Here is a 17,260-nt window from a genome sequence, read left to right on the forward strand (position 1 = left end):
CCTAATTCTGCTCCGATATCTTATGGGTCCATTAGGGTTAAAATGAATGCAAATATAATCAAATTTCATTTATACTGAAATTCTATTCAGCTAAACTTTGGCAAACAAAATACTCAATCGATCTCTTCATTTTGGTGATGGCATTTAACACTAAATTTGAAATGAAGCAATATTGGTTAAAGGAATGAAAAAATAACCCTTGCTAAATAGTTGCAGGAGGGCAATTATTTAAACATGAGGCATTTCTCCTTCGAAAGAGTGACTCTCTAGAATTCTCTACTCAGAGGATTGTGGAGGTCAAAGTATTGGAGGTTGTGTAAAGAGCAGGTAGATAATTTTCTTAACTGGGAAACTGAAGGATATATGGTACTGGCAAGGGTGTTGACACTTGGGACGAATTGAATGATCAAACTGAATGAGGAAATAGCTCCAAAGGGACCGAATCTCTCTGGCTACCCCTGCTTCTATCCAAATAAATGCATTTAAAATATAGTATATGCAATGCTATACTTTATAGAAAGGTCTAGACCAAAGGCTAGAAAGTTAACTTAAATCAGTATAAAGCACTAAGTTTTATTTCATAAATCAGCATAAAGCATTAATTTTGTTTCAATTTACATTTTAAGCATCAAATTTCAGAAAAGGTAAGTTAGATCGTAAGATGTAGGAGCAAAATTTGGCCATTTAATCATGACTGATTTATTTTTCCTCTCAACCCCAATCTCCTGTCTTCTTGCCATAACCTTTGACAACTTTAGTAATCAAAAACCTAACAAACTCCACTTTAGATATAGAAACATAAAAACATAGAAAATAGGTGCAGGAGTAGGCCATTCAGCCCTTCGAGCCTGCACCATCATTCAGTATGATCATGGCTGATCATCCAACTCAGAATCCTGCACCAGCCTTCCCTCCATAACCCCTGATCCCTTTAGCCACTAGGGCAATATCTAACTCCCTCTTAAATGTAGCCAATGAACTGGCCTCAACTGTTTCCTGTGGCAGAGAATTCCACAGATTCACCACTCTCTGTGTGAAGAAGTTTTTCCGAATCTCGGTCCTAAAAGGCTTCCCCTTTATCCTCAAACTGTGACCCCTCGTTCTGGACTTCCCCAACATCGGGAACAATCTTCCTGCATCTAGCCTGTCCAATCCCTTTAGGATTTTATACGTTTCAATCAGATCCCCCCTCAATCTTCTAAATTCCAACGAGTATAAGCCTAGTTCGTCCAGTCTTTCATGATATGAAAGTCCTGCCATCCCAGGAATCAATCTGGTGAACCTTCTTTGTACTTCCTCTATGGCAAGGATGTCTTTCCTCAGATTAGGGGACCAAAACTGCACACAATACTCCAGGTGTGGTCTCACCAAGGCCTTGTACAACTGCAGTAGTACCTCCCTGCTCCTGTACTCGAATCCTCTCGCTATAAATGCCAGCATACCATTTGTCTTTTTCACCACCTGCTGTACCTGCATGCCCACTTTCAATGACTGGTGTATAATGACACCCAGGTCTCATTGCACCTCCCCTTTTCCTAATCGGCCACCATTCAGATAATAATCTGCTTTCCTGTTTTTGCCACCAAAGTGGATAACTTCACATTTATCCACATTAAATTGCATCTGCCATGAATTTGCCCACTCACCTAACCTATCCAAGTCACCCTGCATCCTCTTAGCATCCTCCTCACAGCTAACACTGCCGCCCAGCTTCATGTCATCCGCAATCTTGGAGATGCTGCATTTAATTCCCTCATCCAAGTCATTAATATATATTGTAAACAACTGGGGTCCCAGCACTGAGCCTTACCCCACTAGTCACTGCCTGCCATTCTGAAAAGGTCCCGTTTATTCCCACTCTTTGTTTCCTGTCTGCCAACCAACTCTCTATCCACACCAATACCTTACCCCCAATACCGTGTGCTTTAAGTTTGCACACTAATCTCCTGTGTGGGACCTTGTCAAAAGCCTTTTGAAAATTCAAATATACCACATCCACTGGTTCTCCCCTATCCACTCTACTAGTTACATCCTCAAAAAATTCTATGAGATTCGTCAGACATGATTTTCCTTTCACAAATCCGTGCTGACTTTGTCCGATGATATCACCGCTTTCCAAATGTGCTGTTATCACATCTTTGATAACTGACTCCAGCAGTTTCCCCACCACCAATGTTAGGCTAACCGGTCTATAATTCCCTGGTTACTCTCTCCCTCCTTTTTTAAAAAGTGGGGTTACATTAGCCACCCTCCAATCCTCAGGAACTAGTCCAGAATCTAACGAGTTTTGAAAAATTATCACTAATGCATCCACTATTTCTTGGGCTACTTCCTTAAGCACTCTGGGATGCAGACCATCTGGCCCTGGGGATTTATCCGCCTTTAATCCCTTCAATTTACCTAACACCACTTCCCTACTAACATATATTTCCCTCAGTTCCTCCATCTCACTGGGCCCTCTGTCCCCTACTATTTCTGGAAGATTATTTATGTCCTCCTTAGTGAAGAGAGAACCAAAGTAATTAATCAATTGGTCTGCCATGTCCTTGCTCCCCATAATCAATTCACCTGTTTCTGTCTGTAGGGGACCTACATTTGTCTTAACCAATCTTTTTCTTTTCACATATCTATAAAAGCTTTTACAGTCAGTTTTTATGTTCCCTGCCAGTTTTCTCTCATAATCTTTTTTCCCCTTCCTAATTAAGCCCTTTGTCCTCCTCTGCTGAACTCTGAATTTCTCCCAGTCCTCAGGTGAGCCACTTTTTCTGGCTAATTTGTATGCTTCTTCTTTGGAATTGATACTATCCCTAATTTCCCTTGTCAGCCACCGGTGCACTACCTTTCTTGATTTATTCTTTTGCCAAACTAGGATGAACAATTGTTGTAGTTCATCCATGCGATCTTTAAATGCTTGCCATTGCATATCCACCGTCAACCCTTTAAGTGTCATTTGCCAGTCTATCTTAGCTAATTCACCTCTCATACCTTCAAAGTTACCCTTCTTTAAGTTCAGAACCTTTGTTTCTGAATTAACTATGTCACTCTCCATCTTAATGAAGAATTCCACCATATTATGGTCACTGTTACCCAAGGGGCCTCTCACGACAAGATTGCTAATTAACCCTTCCTCATTGCTCAATACCCAGTCCAGAATAGCCTGCTCTCTAGTTGGTTCCTTGACATGTTGGGTCAAAAAAACCATCCCGCATACATTCCAAGTTCCTCAGCACCCTTACCAATTTGATTCACCCAATCTACATATACCCAAATGACTTGGCCTCAATAGCCGTCCGTAGCAATGAACCTACAGATTCACCACCCTCTGGCTAAAGTAGTTCTTTCTCATTTCTAAGATGTCTGGAGGAAGTACATAAAAAGGTTTATTTGATTGGTTTCAGAGATACTGGGTCTTAGCAGCATGTGTAATCAGTACAGTTTGGGGGATTCACAGAACTTAGAAACCCAGCAGGAAATTTAATGAAGGTCACAAGTGTTTAGATAAAATATCGTTTAAAATCTTCCCGAATGGAAAAGGATGTTTTTCATGCTTTACTATCAGGCTACATATAATCCTTTAAACCAATTTGTATCTTTCAATAATCTCTCCATGTCTGGACCATCAGTTTGCTATTGTGTGGAATTTATTTTTAATCATTTGGCAAGTTACATTTTAGGCCCTTATTTGCATCTATGATTGGTCTCTGGATGAATTTTCAAATGGATATATCCAGTGAAACTTTTTCCCTACGTACCCCTGGGTTTTCTAAAGATCTTCTCAGCTTCTCGCTTACTTTCAAATTCTGTAATAATATAGTGGAAGTCAAAGTTGTTTCATTTCTGCTTGCCTATGCATGTGCAGCATTTTGACCCAAGAACCACCCAAGAAAGTTTCTAGATGGAAAAGATCCAGGCTTTTGTTGAAGGATGTAGTGTTAAAATGTATTCCGAGATGAAATTGTTCTCAGCAATACTTGCAAAGACCATGTTATCATATTTGAATAATGGTGCAGAGAAGAATTTTATTATTAATTTAATGAACAAGATATCACAGATTATTGTAAATACAGGCTGAGCATTCCTTATCCAAAATCCCTAATTTTTGGAGCACTAACATGATGTGACAAATGGAAAATTCTACGAGGGGCTGGAAAGGTTCTAGTGTGGTGCATATAGTCCGTGAACCAGGACCCCAAATTTGGGCCATCCGTACCATCTGGGGAGAATAATCTTTATAGTGATTTTTTGGGAGGTATACACCCCTAGTGCTAGAAAATATGTGATAGCATTGCAGCGGTGGTAGCTTTCTGTGAGGGGGACTGGGAGTTGCACCTCCATGCTATAAGAACCATGATCCCATGGCGCTTTGCCTATGATAAGATGAATTATGCCAGGTACCTGTCCCCTTACTTTGCTCAGATGATGAACAAACCAGAGAATCCTTCTGTGCATGAGGCCTTCAAGACAGGCCAATTCTCAGTGCAGCTGTCAAGTAACAACCCCTCTGGGCAGATCCCTGTGGACCAGGCTATTGAAGCCACAGTGAACAAAGACACATGGACTCCTGGAGGCACATCACAGTTCAGCCTGAACACTGGAGCTATCAAGTGTTACTACATAACAGCTGAGCACCGCAGTGCATTCCTGGGACAGTTAAGGGAGATGGTGCAAGGCAACAAATCAGAGCTTTGTCATGCGGAGCTACAGCAGCCAAGAATCCAGAAAGATGAGGAAGCAGTTTCAGCAGTGGTTAGCCTCGTACATGAATGGGTCAACCCATTTGCAGAGAAGCGGAACCTCATTATCATCTCTATGGCAAAGGCAGCCCCCAAGGATATTGCCTCTGACCTGATGAAGGCATATGAGATTGGTGAGCAATGCTATGCAGCTTTCAAGGATGAGAGACTAGAGGAAGATCCACCAGCAAAGAAATTCCATGACCCAATGAAAACCAACAAGCTGAAAACATTCAGTGATATGTGTAAGAAGAGAGAAGTGAAATCAGATGGGAGGGCGATCATCTAGAAAGCAGACAGGCCTTTGTTTGGACGCATCATAGTGATGACACAAGGGCGCAGTCTACGTATGGAGGATATCCTTTCTCATCCCCTTGGACGATTGCCCTGGGCCCTGTCCACACCAGAAGGGTTCCAGATACAATCTGTACCAATCTGTAGTGATTTGCTCAGAAGACACAGATGTCTTTATCGTGTCTTTAGCATTTTGTGACAACATTGAGGCCCCATTGTTCCAGAAGTGTGGCACTAGAACCCATACAAGGCTTGTAGACATCAGGAAGGTTGTTGCCACTGTTGGCATAGAGGTTTGTAGGGCTCTCATCGAGTTGCATGCATATACAGGATGTGACACTGTAAGCACTTTTGCAGGCAAAGGGAAGACAAGTGTCCTAAAACTTCAGACCAGCAACAGGGAAACTCAGGACATATTCTTGGAGTTGGGTCAGGAATGGGACCTCTCCCCAGAACTGATGGACAAACTGGAGGCATATATGTCTCCTGTATGCCCCAAAAGCATCGACCACCAAGGTCAATGAGCTCAGGTATCACCTTTTCTGTGCCAAAAAAGTTGAAATCCAAAGTCATCAACTCCCACCATGCAAGAACTGCTTAACAAAACATGCACAATGAGCCAACTACCAGGTTGGTATATGGAGAAGATGTTTGGAGAAGGACCCACAAGTGCCAAGCCCTGTTGGCAGAGGATGGAAGATGGAGAGGAAGCTGAACAGTTGGTGGTGCACTGGATGGAAGGCCAGCCAGCACCTGATGCCATCCTGGATCTACTGGCCTGTAACTGTCCAAAAAACTGTTCACTCCCAAGATGTATGTGTGTTGTAAATGGCCTCAGGTGGTACTGACATGTGTAGACTGGCAGACTGTGAGAACCAGGCACCCACCTCAGAGAGTGTGGAAAGTTCAGATGAAGATGTGGAAGACTTAGAAAATTATGATTATTAATAGGTTATGAAAGTATGGAAAACAGAGTATGGAAAGCAGTCTTTGATTAAATATATTCATTTTACAACCAAATGGGGCCTAGGTTATGGCTGTGTGGAACCCCACAATTGAATTATTGTACTGTAATTCTATATGCTATGACAAAAGCTTAAGATTGTTTTGATTTGATACAACAATATGGAAAATATCATGACATTGATAAAACTCCAGAAATCTCTCCAAGTGAGGTGTTTTTTTTTACCTTTCGGGAGGTGGGGTAACATTTTTTGCTGTACTGATGTTAATATGGAATATATACAAAAAGTGATTACTTATTTGAAGTAATAAAGCTACCACTGGTGCAGTGCTATCACATATTTTCTAACCTAGAGATGTATACCTTGCCAAAAATCACAATGAGCATTATTCCCCTCAGATGGTACCGACCAACCCTACTGGCTCATGGTCTCTGTGAACCAGACAATTCTGAGAAATGAACAAAGTTAATGAAAAATAGAAGAACACTGCATAAAGTGAAACATGAAGCTCTCAATCGTGTATTGAAAGAATGGATTTGTCAGCAGAGTGAACCTATGCATTTAACAGTATTAAGTTAAGGCATCCATTAGTCTTGCGAGACCATGGATCTGCACCTGGAAAGTCTTCACTCTCCAGGGCGCAGGCCTGGGCAAGGTTGTATGGAAGACCAGCAGTTGCCCATGCTGCAAGTCTCCCCTCTCCACGACACCAATGTTGTCCAAGGGAAGGGCATTAGGACCCATACAGCTTGGCACCAGTGTCGTCACAGAGCAATGTGTGATTAAGTGCCTTGCTCAAGGACACAACACATTGCCTCGGCTTAACAGTATATTGATCCTGAAACAAGTAAAGGCCTATCACGATAAACTGAAAATTGTGAATATTCAGTTGGCTGGTTTCAGAAATTTAAGAAAAGGCACAGCCTTAAATTTCTAAAGTGAATGCTGATCATGAAGCAGAAGAGAAATTCACTGATGAGTTTGCCAAGATTACCGCTGATGAAAATCAAACATGCTGAACAGCTTCATCAGTACATGTGTCAGATGAACAAGTGTAAAACAAAGACTGCTTACCTGTAGCACATAAATTCAGAGTTGGGAATGAGGGTAATGCCAAACAGCTACTGACTGTCCACCTGGGTCGCCAAGGTCGTGATAGCTATTTAAAAAAATTTAATAGGAAACTACCTCCAGAGTATATGTATAACTGTATATGTAAATGGCCTTCATGTTTAGACTTGAATCCCATCCTCAAGGTATCTCATTATATAGAATCAAATATTCCTAAATACGAAAATCTGAAACACTTTTGGCCCCGAGCACTTCAGATAAGGGGTGCTGAGCTTGTATAATGTGGGTTTAAAAATATGGCTACAAGAAATTTCAACAGCCCACTTTTTATTCTGACCTTGTTGCAGGTTTCAATGCCAAGAAAGGAATCTGAAACTGTCCACAAATTAGCAATGCCTTCTTTGAATGAAAGCAGTTTACTGCTATAATCAAAATCCCTTTCTCTCAGCACTGCCCCCATCATTAGCAAAGCTCAAAAACACATCATAAAGCAGAGGAAAATGTAAATGTACTTGTATTCCTGTCTTGGAAATTATAAAATATGGATGAGCTACAAACCCAAAACAAGTAATTCTACAAATGACCTGAGGATTTCAGCTATAGGCACTGACTTTATCAGTTACATTCTCACAGTCAGTGCACTGGCTTCAGCTGACAGCATGCCAAAGAAATGAAATGCACTCTGTGGTTACCCACTTCTGTTTAAGTTATAAGTGTGTATTATGGAACAACATTAAATAATTGTTTCATCAGTTAGTTCAAGTGAATTTGGCAGGAAACAACTATTCCTCAACAAAGTAGTTCAAACCACCAACCAGAAGTTCGAGGGAGGCTCATGACTTGCAGTTTCTCCGCCACATGTATATTGCTGTAGGAGATGGATTATATAGAGATGGAAGCTGTTGTGATAGGGCAGCACAGAAGCATAGTGTTTAAAACATTGCTTTACAATGCCTGCAAACACAAATCGGGGTTCACTTCCCGTCACTGCCACGAAGCAGCTTACCCGTTCTCCCTGTGACTGTGCGAGTTTCCTCCGGGTGCTCCGGTTTCCTTCCACATTATGGTTAGGGCTAGGGAGTTGTGAGCGTGCTACGTTGGTGCAGGATGCAAGGCAACACGTGGGTTGCCCAGCACAACCTTGGCTGGTTTGATTTGGTGCACATGATGCATTTCTTTGTACATGTGACAAAAGTGAATCTCTAATCTCTAATTTCTTTGTTATGCACAAACAGCCTGACATATTTCTTTCAATTCGATACTGAATAAGTTACTAGATGCAAATTTCTTCATAGTGTATGGGATTATTAGAAACACATTTTGTTACCATCTACTTTGTATACTACATAAATATCTACATACAGGTTAGCATTATTAATACAAACAAGTCTAAAATTCACTATACACGGTTAAATTAAAAGAGCTTTTTGATTGCATTACTTAAAATTCAGGGCTTGAAAATAATCTGTGTTCAATCTACAAAAAGCAAAATAAATGAAAAGTTACAAACAAAACTGGCAGAATTTGATAGAGTCTTATATCAAAAATCCTCAAAAAATTTAACTTTACTTCTGTTTGTACATAATGCATCCAAGAGATTTCCTCCAGAGTTCAGAACTTGTTATAATTTAAAAGTATTAAATAAATGCCTGAAATTCTATTGTGGGTTATATTCTACAGGTAGTTGCTAAGCAGCGTATTATTAAAAGGCACGATGTCAGTCTGTACAGTTATTCATAAGCCATCTGTGAATGTAGACAATATTTGTACACATTATCTGTTTTCTTGTTTTTCTTTATTAAAAACATTTATATTAGGAACATAATGTAAAAACCACAAAGAAATGGACATTCTTATTAAATTACACAAAAGATTTGGACAATCTTAAATTTAATGAGAAATAGTTTGTGCTCCATCCAGCTGCAACTTAAAAAGAAACAACAGTGCACTTTGGAATTCTGTGCGTCAACAAGTAACAAACAAAGCCCTCAGAAGTAAGCAGATAAATAAATACAATTTAGGGCTCAAAACTAATAGATTAAAAATGTAAAGTTCTGATCTAGTTTTGCCTCTTAATTCCCTAGTCTTTCCATTTAATGTCAATAGTAAGTATCCTGTTACTTTTGAGAATACATTGAAACCCCATTTTCTAATCCTTCCAATTATAACACATTAAGGAAATCAAATATTTGGTCCACTAAGAATTGATTGAAGTATGAACTCTGCTGCTTAATTGGAAAAATAATTCACCACATAATTCTATAAAGAGGCAAATACATTACAGTTTTTATATTGTTCAGTAAATATAAAAACACATATTTCCAGTTGATATTTTAACTTATGAACATACACACTCACTATTCCAGTTTAGTTTACTAAAAACAAATTTCTATTATGGCCCATAACTCAGTGAAAAGCAAGTTAAGAGGCAGAGTCATTGTTCTCAGCAGGGTTGTGTATAACAATGGGCAACATTCTTCAAATTTTATCACTTCCCAATTTTTTCAAAATTATCTTAGCATTTACCAGAAACCCTTCACTCTGATAGAACCTGCCATTGCAATTAGCCCTGCATCTGGAGTCATAAATTTAGAGTAACAATTTAGTTGCTTAAGAGTCTCATGAACAATAGTCCAAGCTTCCTCAGAGAGTTTAATGAAACAGTTCTTATAGATCAAAAGTAGTCAGTAATCGCTGAATTCAGAGGGAATAATCAACATCTTCAATATTCAAATAAGCTTAAAAATTTGGGAGCTTGCAGTGATTTTCATGGTTTATCCAAAGCTGTAATTTTGTATCTTGATTGCCAGATATTTATAAAATCTATCTGAAGCCCCATTTCATCCTCAGCAACTGAAAGGCATATTCCAGACTAAATTACATAGCCAAATTGTCAGAACGCTTAGAATACTGGTCATCTAAAGTTAAGGAAGTGTATGCTATTATGGGGACCAGACAAAAGAAAAAGGGTTGCACTTTCAAGTGTTGGCTGGTAGCATATGTTTTCCATACAAGTAAATCATCCATTCTAGGGAAGATTATTATTTGTTGATATATGCTACGTTAAACATTCAAGTTGTAATATGCTAAGAAAACTCAAGCAAAATATTTCAAGCATGAATATTCATTCATGCAAGATATTAAGCTGAGTAATCAAGAACTAAAGTGCATTGATCTTTCCATTTCAACCTAACTGTCGCAGAGATAATGCGAACTAACAAGATACAGTTTACATTATATATTAGTTACTGGCAGACAATTGGGAACAATTTTCTCAAGGCAGGAAGATGCATGATATAGGGAGGTATAAAGATGGATAACTGTGAAATAAAGCTTTTGAAACTAAGGTAAAGTAGCAAAATTTACCAGATTTAAATTATAAACAGTGGAATATCAGGTGAAACTGTGAATATCACACTGCTTTTGATTGTATTTGTATCTAGTTGTACAGCCTTTAACTATATGATCATAGCTTTTCTTGAAATATTCATGCTCCCCCAGTGGACAAACCGTACTCGTTTCTGTCCAAATTATGATGATCATTTACCGCATGACAAAATATCTTGGTGCAAAATTCATGACCACCAGCAGCTTGTCCACATGCACTGATTACAGTTCCAGCAAGAACATTTCCACGAGGCAGAAATTTGAAGTTGCGATTAACACTGCATCATTATATACCAATTGAAGATTATTTCCTTCATTTGTGCACAGAAGCAAAAGAGTGAACAATGTTCACCTTATTTGCAAATTTCAGGATAGACAGGAATACTTAGTGAAAGAGTATTCAAAACTCAAGTATTAGGTACAATCTCAAAAACTGAGAAGAATTTCATTAATTTAACTATACTTTAAACTATAATTGGAAAAAATGAAAGGAGGATCTTTAAAAAAAAAATCAGTGCTCAGTCAATATTGTACAAAATATCCTCTACAAGGTGGGATATCACAACAAATGCTCCATCTAGTCAAAATTGATTCATTACGCATTTAGCATTAATAACTGTGTGCATATGCAGGTCTACACATGTAGCCTATACAACACTGATTATTTTACTGTAATAGCTACACAAAAATGTCTTAAGATTTCTTTAATTAAAATTTAATTGCCCCAGTTTTTTTTCCTCATGATGCAGAATGTATCAAGATGTAAATCCTTTATTTTCTAATCATGGAATACCCACCGACTCTCAAATCTTTGGCAGCTTTTAAACTTTTCATATTATGAAATTGACAGTAATAGTGGTATCAAACATTAAGTTTTACACTCACTGTTCTTCACACAAACTTAAAACAAGATATAAAATAGACCGCTGATTGCCTATCAGTTTTTCTTCTACTACCACTGAAGACAAGACCCACTCCACAGGGTTTATGTAATAAGTTATTTCAAGGGGCAGAATTAGTATTTCTACACATCAACTCAACATAAAAGGAGTATGAAATAAATTTAACTTTAGTTTGTCTAGATCACCACTGCTGCCATCTAAAAAGCAAAAGAAATGCCTATTGGACAACCACAGTTAAAAGGTTAAAATAGCTAAGCAGAAATTTTGGATATGAAAAGAATCTATTTACTTACTGAACAGCTTCGTGTTTCTCTAAAAACGATAAAATCTGATGCAACTGCCAGATTACACCATCAAAATAAAATGGGAATATGCTATTAAGAGAGAAAAAGATGGCGGTGCGTGCGGACACAGCAGCGGCTCGGCTCACTCGCGGCCTTGTATTTTTCTTAGTTCTGCTAAGCACCCTAAGTATAGTAGCAGCTATCACCAGTTACCATCAATCCCAGCTACTGTTCATTGGAGAACACTACACAGATCCCAGAGTTAACACAACTCTCTTCCCGCCGGAGATTCTACGCACCCCGAAGCCCTAAGGAGTTACATCCCAGCGGCGCAGGCAGCAGAGGGAGAGAAAACAGAAGCGGGGAAAGCGGGCCGGGCTACGGGCTAGGCTAAAGGCTAACCCGTACAGACCAGCACTACCAAGCCCATTTCTCGCTAACGCCACATCCCTCACCAACAAGATGGATGAGGATTAGAGTAAGAACCATTCCTCACTGTGCGACTATCATCACGGAGACCTGGCTGAACCCAAACATACCTGACACTGTTATCGGGCTGGCCAGCTGCTCTGTTCACAGGGCCGACCGCACAAAGGACTCCGGGAGGAGCAGAGGAGGAGGACTGTATGTCTATGTAAACAATAATTGGTGCACAGCCGTGAACATTGCGGATAAACACTGCTGCATGGACTTGGAGCTCCTCGCGGTAAGGTGTAGACCGTTCTTTCTCCCGAGGGAATTCACAACGATAATAATTATGGCTGTATACATTCCCCCGCAAGCAAAGGCTAAGTCAGCATTGGAAAAGCTACATGATAGCACCAACAAACAGCTCATGCCTCACCCGGACGGAGTGATCATTGTAGCAGGGGACTTCAATCACACAGATCTTAAACTGGTCATGCCCAAATTTTACAAAAATTTGAATTTCCCAACATGAGAAAATAACATACATCCTATTCTCGTTATATGTGTCTTCAGACTATGCGGATTCACAGTTACGCGAGGAACCTATTTCTACCAACGTCTCGTTATATGCGTCCAAAATTCACAGTTATGCGAGGAGTACTGCCTTCCCACCAATACAAGTCACGTGTGCACGCCTCACAGTCTCACTGTTGGGACGAGAAGCACCGCTTTCCCGCCAATATGTCAGGTGCGCGCGCCTCACAATTTCACTCCCGCCACTCTCACATTGGTTTTGGCAAGGTGTGGATGCGTGATCTTAAACTTTTGTTGGTTTTACCTACGGTGCAGTGATTTTGTGCTTGAAATATTTAACTATGCCTCCTAAGCGTCCGATGTCATGTCTTGGGCCGTCAGCCAAGCGGCAGCGAACCCCTTTAACCCTTGAAAAAAAGTTGGAAATTATAAACAGCACAGCATCAGCTGAAAGTAACACAGCTCTGGGACGCTACTGCCCGGAACAGAATCTTGCCTTTAAAGTTCTTTTGTTGCTTGACAATGCGCCAGCCCTTCCTAAACATTTGGACAGCATGCATCCTAACAGTGCATTTCCCGTCGTCTAACACGACATCACTGATTTAACCACTCGACCACATTCAAGGCGTACATTTTTTTTTTGTTTGTTTGTTTTTTTTTATTACGGCAAACTCTCTCTCAGCTGCTGCAACAGACAATTTTGAAAATTCCGGGAGTTTACCAATGGTGAGGGAATGGTGGAAGTCGGAACACTTGGCACAAATGGTGATGGACATGGACCCACGTTTAGAACAGAGTCAGCATTTCAGTCGTTCCCTGCCGTCAACCCTTCTTCCCTACAAGCAAATTTATGCTGAAAAACAAAATGCTGCCAAAGCAAACAACCCTCACCACTTTATGCAAATCGCTGTAATCTTCTGCTGCCGGCAGTTCTAAGAGTTCCGTGAGTCTTCCTTCACCCCTTGCTGTGCTTGATACTATCATGACGACCACAACCATCCACCTTATCCGTGTAAAGCTGCCCGACGCCACAACAACCACTCATCTCCTGGAGCGAACACACCTGCCACTATTGGTGAGTACTGTACACCAGAGGATGTTAACTTTCTATGATTTATTACATTGAATATTACCTTAAATTGATTAAATATAATGCAAATGTTGTCTTGTAGTACTGCTTTTGTGTCGTATTGGTATAAAAATGTGAATAAATTACAGATAAAACATATTTAGGAAGCCCTCTGGAACGCCTCCCTATTTTCTCCATTTAAATAATTATTCACATTATGCGATTTCATATTATGCGTCAACTTCGAGGAACGTATCCCTCGCATATAACTAGGATAGGGTGTATTAGACGAAGTCTACACAAATATTCCAGGAGCATTCAAAGTGACCTCATCTGCACACCTAGGACAATCAGACCGTATCTCCCTCACACCGACCCCAGCTTACAGACCACGGATCTGCAGAGTAAAACCGACTATCAAGACAGTACATGTGTGGTCTGAGGAAGCCACCTCAATGCTACAGGACTGTTTTGACAACACAGATTGGGACTTGTTTGCAAAGGGAGCAGACCTGGAGGAATATGCTGGGTCAGTCCTAGGATATATTAAGTTTTGCACAGAAAATGTAATAACACAAAAGACAATAAAGGTGTTTCCCAGTCAAAAGCTATGGGTTAACAGCAATGTGATTGCACTACTCAGGAAGCGCAAGGCAGCCTTCAGGTCAGGAGACAAACAAGCCTACAGTGAAGCACGGGGGAATCTCCGCAGGGGCATCAGGGATGCAAAGCGCAAATAGAAATTGCGCATTGAAAATCAGTTTGATAACAACAACCCCTGCAGTACGTGGAAAGGCATCAAGGCGCTGACAGACAACAAATCCAATAATCTGCTGCCAGATGATGACGCCACACTGCCTGATGTCCTAAACCAGTTCTTTGCCCGTTTTGATGCTCAGAGAGAGGAGGCTGCTCCACTCATCAACCCACCTGACGATGAGTCCACACGGGTCCTTAAGCAACATCAGGTGAGATCCACCCTGAGGAAAGTGAATGCGAGTAAGGCAGCTGGCCCAGACGGAGTACCCGGCCAGGTACTGAAAGCATGTGCCAACCAGCTTGCTGACGTGTTTACAAGTATATTTAACCTCTCACTGCAACAAGCTGTTGTTCCAACATGCCTTAAAACCTCCACCATCATCCTAGTGCCCAAAAAATCAGCTGTGAAGTGCCTGAATGACTATCGCCCTGTAGCGCTGACACCCACAGCCATGAAGTGCTTTGAGAGACTTGTGCTCTCACACATTAAGGCTACAATCCCACCTGATCTGGACAAACACCAGTCCGCCTACCGGGCAAACCGCTCCACAGAGGATGCAATCACAACAGCCCTCCATATTGCTCTGGCTCACTTAGAGGAACCAAACACGTATGTGAGGATGTTATTTGTGGATTTCACTTCTGCATTTAATACAGTCATCCCCCATAAACTGGTCAGCAAACTGAACACTCTTGGCCTTGGTTTCTCCCTGGGCTCATGGGTCATGGACTTCCTCACAGACCGACCACAGAAAGTCAGAATTAGTAAGCACACCTCCACCACCCTCATCTTAAAAATAGGCACCCCGCAGGGCTGTGTGCTGAGCCCTATGCTCTACACACTCTTCACACATGACTGCACTCCCATCTACACCTCCAACTCCACAATTAAATTTGTGGACGATACCACAGTGGTTGGCCTGATCTCGGACGAGGATGAAACAGCCTACAGGCTTGAGGTGGATCATCTGACAGAGTGGTGCAAGGACAACGACCTGGTCCTTACACTTCTAAAACAAAAGAGATGATCATTGACTTCAGGAGATCAAAGGACAGAGTACACACACCACCCCCCTCCATATACATGGAGAGGTAGTGGAAAGTGCGGAAAACCTAAAGTTCCTTGGAATTATGTTGTCAAAACAGCTGACATGGACCACCAACAGCTCGCTGCTTGTAAAAAAAGGCACAACAAAGACTCTTCATCCTCAGAAAGCTGAAACAGGCCAAACTCCCACAGAAGCTGTTGCTTAACTTCTACAGAAGCTCAATTGAAACCATCCTGACCAACAGCACCACAGTGTGGTATGCCAGCCGCACAGCCGCTGAGCGACAAGACCTGCATCGCGTGGTGAAGGCAGCCCAGCAAATTGTCAGGATGGAGCTCCCAGGACTGGACACCATCTGTTCCAGCAGACTCAGGAGAGCGATCAGCATAACCAGAGACACCACACACCCCAGCCACTCCCTGTTTGACCCACTGCCGTCCAGCAAAAGGTTCAGGACACTAAAAACCAGAACAAATAGACTGAGGAACAGCTTCTATCCCAGAGCTGTGGCCGCCATCACACCACTCCCACAGAACAATGACTGAACATTGAGCACACACAAGGACTCAAATACTTGCACTAACGGCACTTTGTGCATTACTGTGATATTATGGGGCTGCTGCAACTTATTTTCTGCTACTTATCTATTTAATACTGTTTTTCTATTACTGTCTTGTTTTTATCTACCGTTTTATTCAATTGCCTGAGAGGAAGCCAGACAAGAGTTTCATTGTACCTATGTATAATGACAATAAAGATCATTCATTCAAGTTTCACACCTATGACATGCAGTAAAACAGAATTTAAATTGTCCTGTACTCACCAAAGCACCGAGATGCCTTTCTGTAGACCAGATATTAAGTTTAACACTTAATGATCTTGTTTTGAGAGATATCAAACATTACTCCTATTTAAATAACAGGGAAATTACAACCATAATTTATATTAAATTGGACTTAAAATAACCAGGGACACAATAATGCAATGAATATTACAGACAATCATTACCGACTCAGAGTTCAATATGCAAGTTAGCATGTCACAAATACTTTTCTCAAAGTTGCACTTCCAGAATTTGATTAATGATGAAACTTCTGTGAAAGTACTTGCCAGGAGTGTCAAAATTGTAAACTCTCTTAATGGTAGCTAAAAGGCCCAAGTTAACCAGCCTCAAATAATATCTTCTCCTGGAGGGCAGTTTCTTCTTGTTAAGACATGCAAATCTTAAGGTTGCGATTTCTTCAAATGCAAAATTTGCAGTGAATCCCTCCACTGAGATCTGTCACAACACCTTCTTTAATCAAGCTTTCTAGGAACTGTCTCTCTTTATTCACATTGTGCATAGTTTGAGCTTTCATAGCGGTCATCGGGACATTTTCATAATAGTGCAAAGGCGTCTCTGCCCGGCTTAGGTTGTATCCAAATCCTGCCAAGCTGACTTCGTCACATAAATGAGTCGCCAGAACAACAGCACTGACTCCCAAGGTAGGAATATTCTGAAAGTGCAAACACAGACAATATTATGTTAATAACGAAACACTTTTTATTCAAGCAAAAGTTAAGTGTGGCATAACGTTCAGACATGATAGGAATCTGAAATCACTGATCTTCAATTTGAAATACAGGTGGAAGAAACAAAAGAACTATAGGGAAAGATCAGCTGGTACACTGATAGCCGATTTGAATGGTATGTATCGCAATTTTTCCAGATGAGCAAATTTCTTCAAGAGGCAGGAAAAAAAGAGCATGAAAAATGCTCATGGCCAATTTTTAAAAATCCTTTAAAAGGTACCAAACAGAAATAT

At 40.7% G+C, this 17,260-nt stretch overlaps 1 protein-coding gene across 2 annotated transcripts in view; it reads right to left on the bottom strand.

The window, feature by feature from the left end:
• Positions 1–8,902: 8,902 nt before the first annotated feature.
• Positions 8,903–17,260, bottom strand: part of st3gal5 (ST3 beta-galactoside alpha-2,3-sialyltransferase 5) — a 67,009-nt gene continuing 58,651 nt past the window's right edge. For both annotated transcript variants that reach the window (XM_072256640.1, XM_072256639.1), the window contains one exon: positions 8,903–16,951. In XM_072256640.1, coding sequence (XP_072112741.1) covers positions 16,697–16,951 — 255 coding nt within the window. In that variant the 3' untranslated portion in view covers positions 8,903–16,696. The remainder of the gene's footprint in view (positions 16,952–17,260) is intronic.

This window comes from Mobula birostris, chromosome 4 (assembly GCF_030028105.1).
Source record: "Mobula birostris isolate sMobBir1 chromosome 4, sMobBir1.hap1, whole genome shotgun sequence".
In the NCBI taxonomy this organism is placed as follows: Eukaryota; Metazoa; Chordata; class Chondrichthyes; order Myliobatiformes; family Myliobatidae; genus Mobula; species Mobula birostris.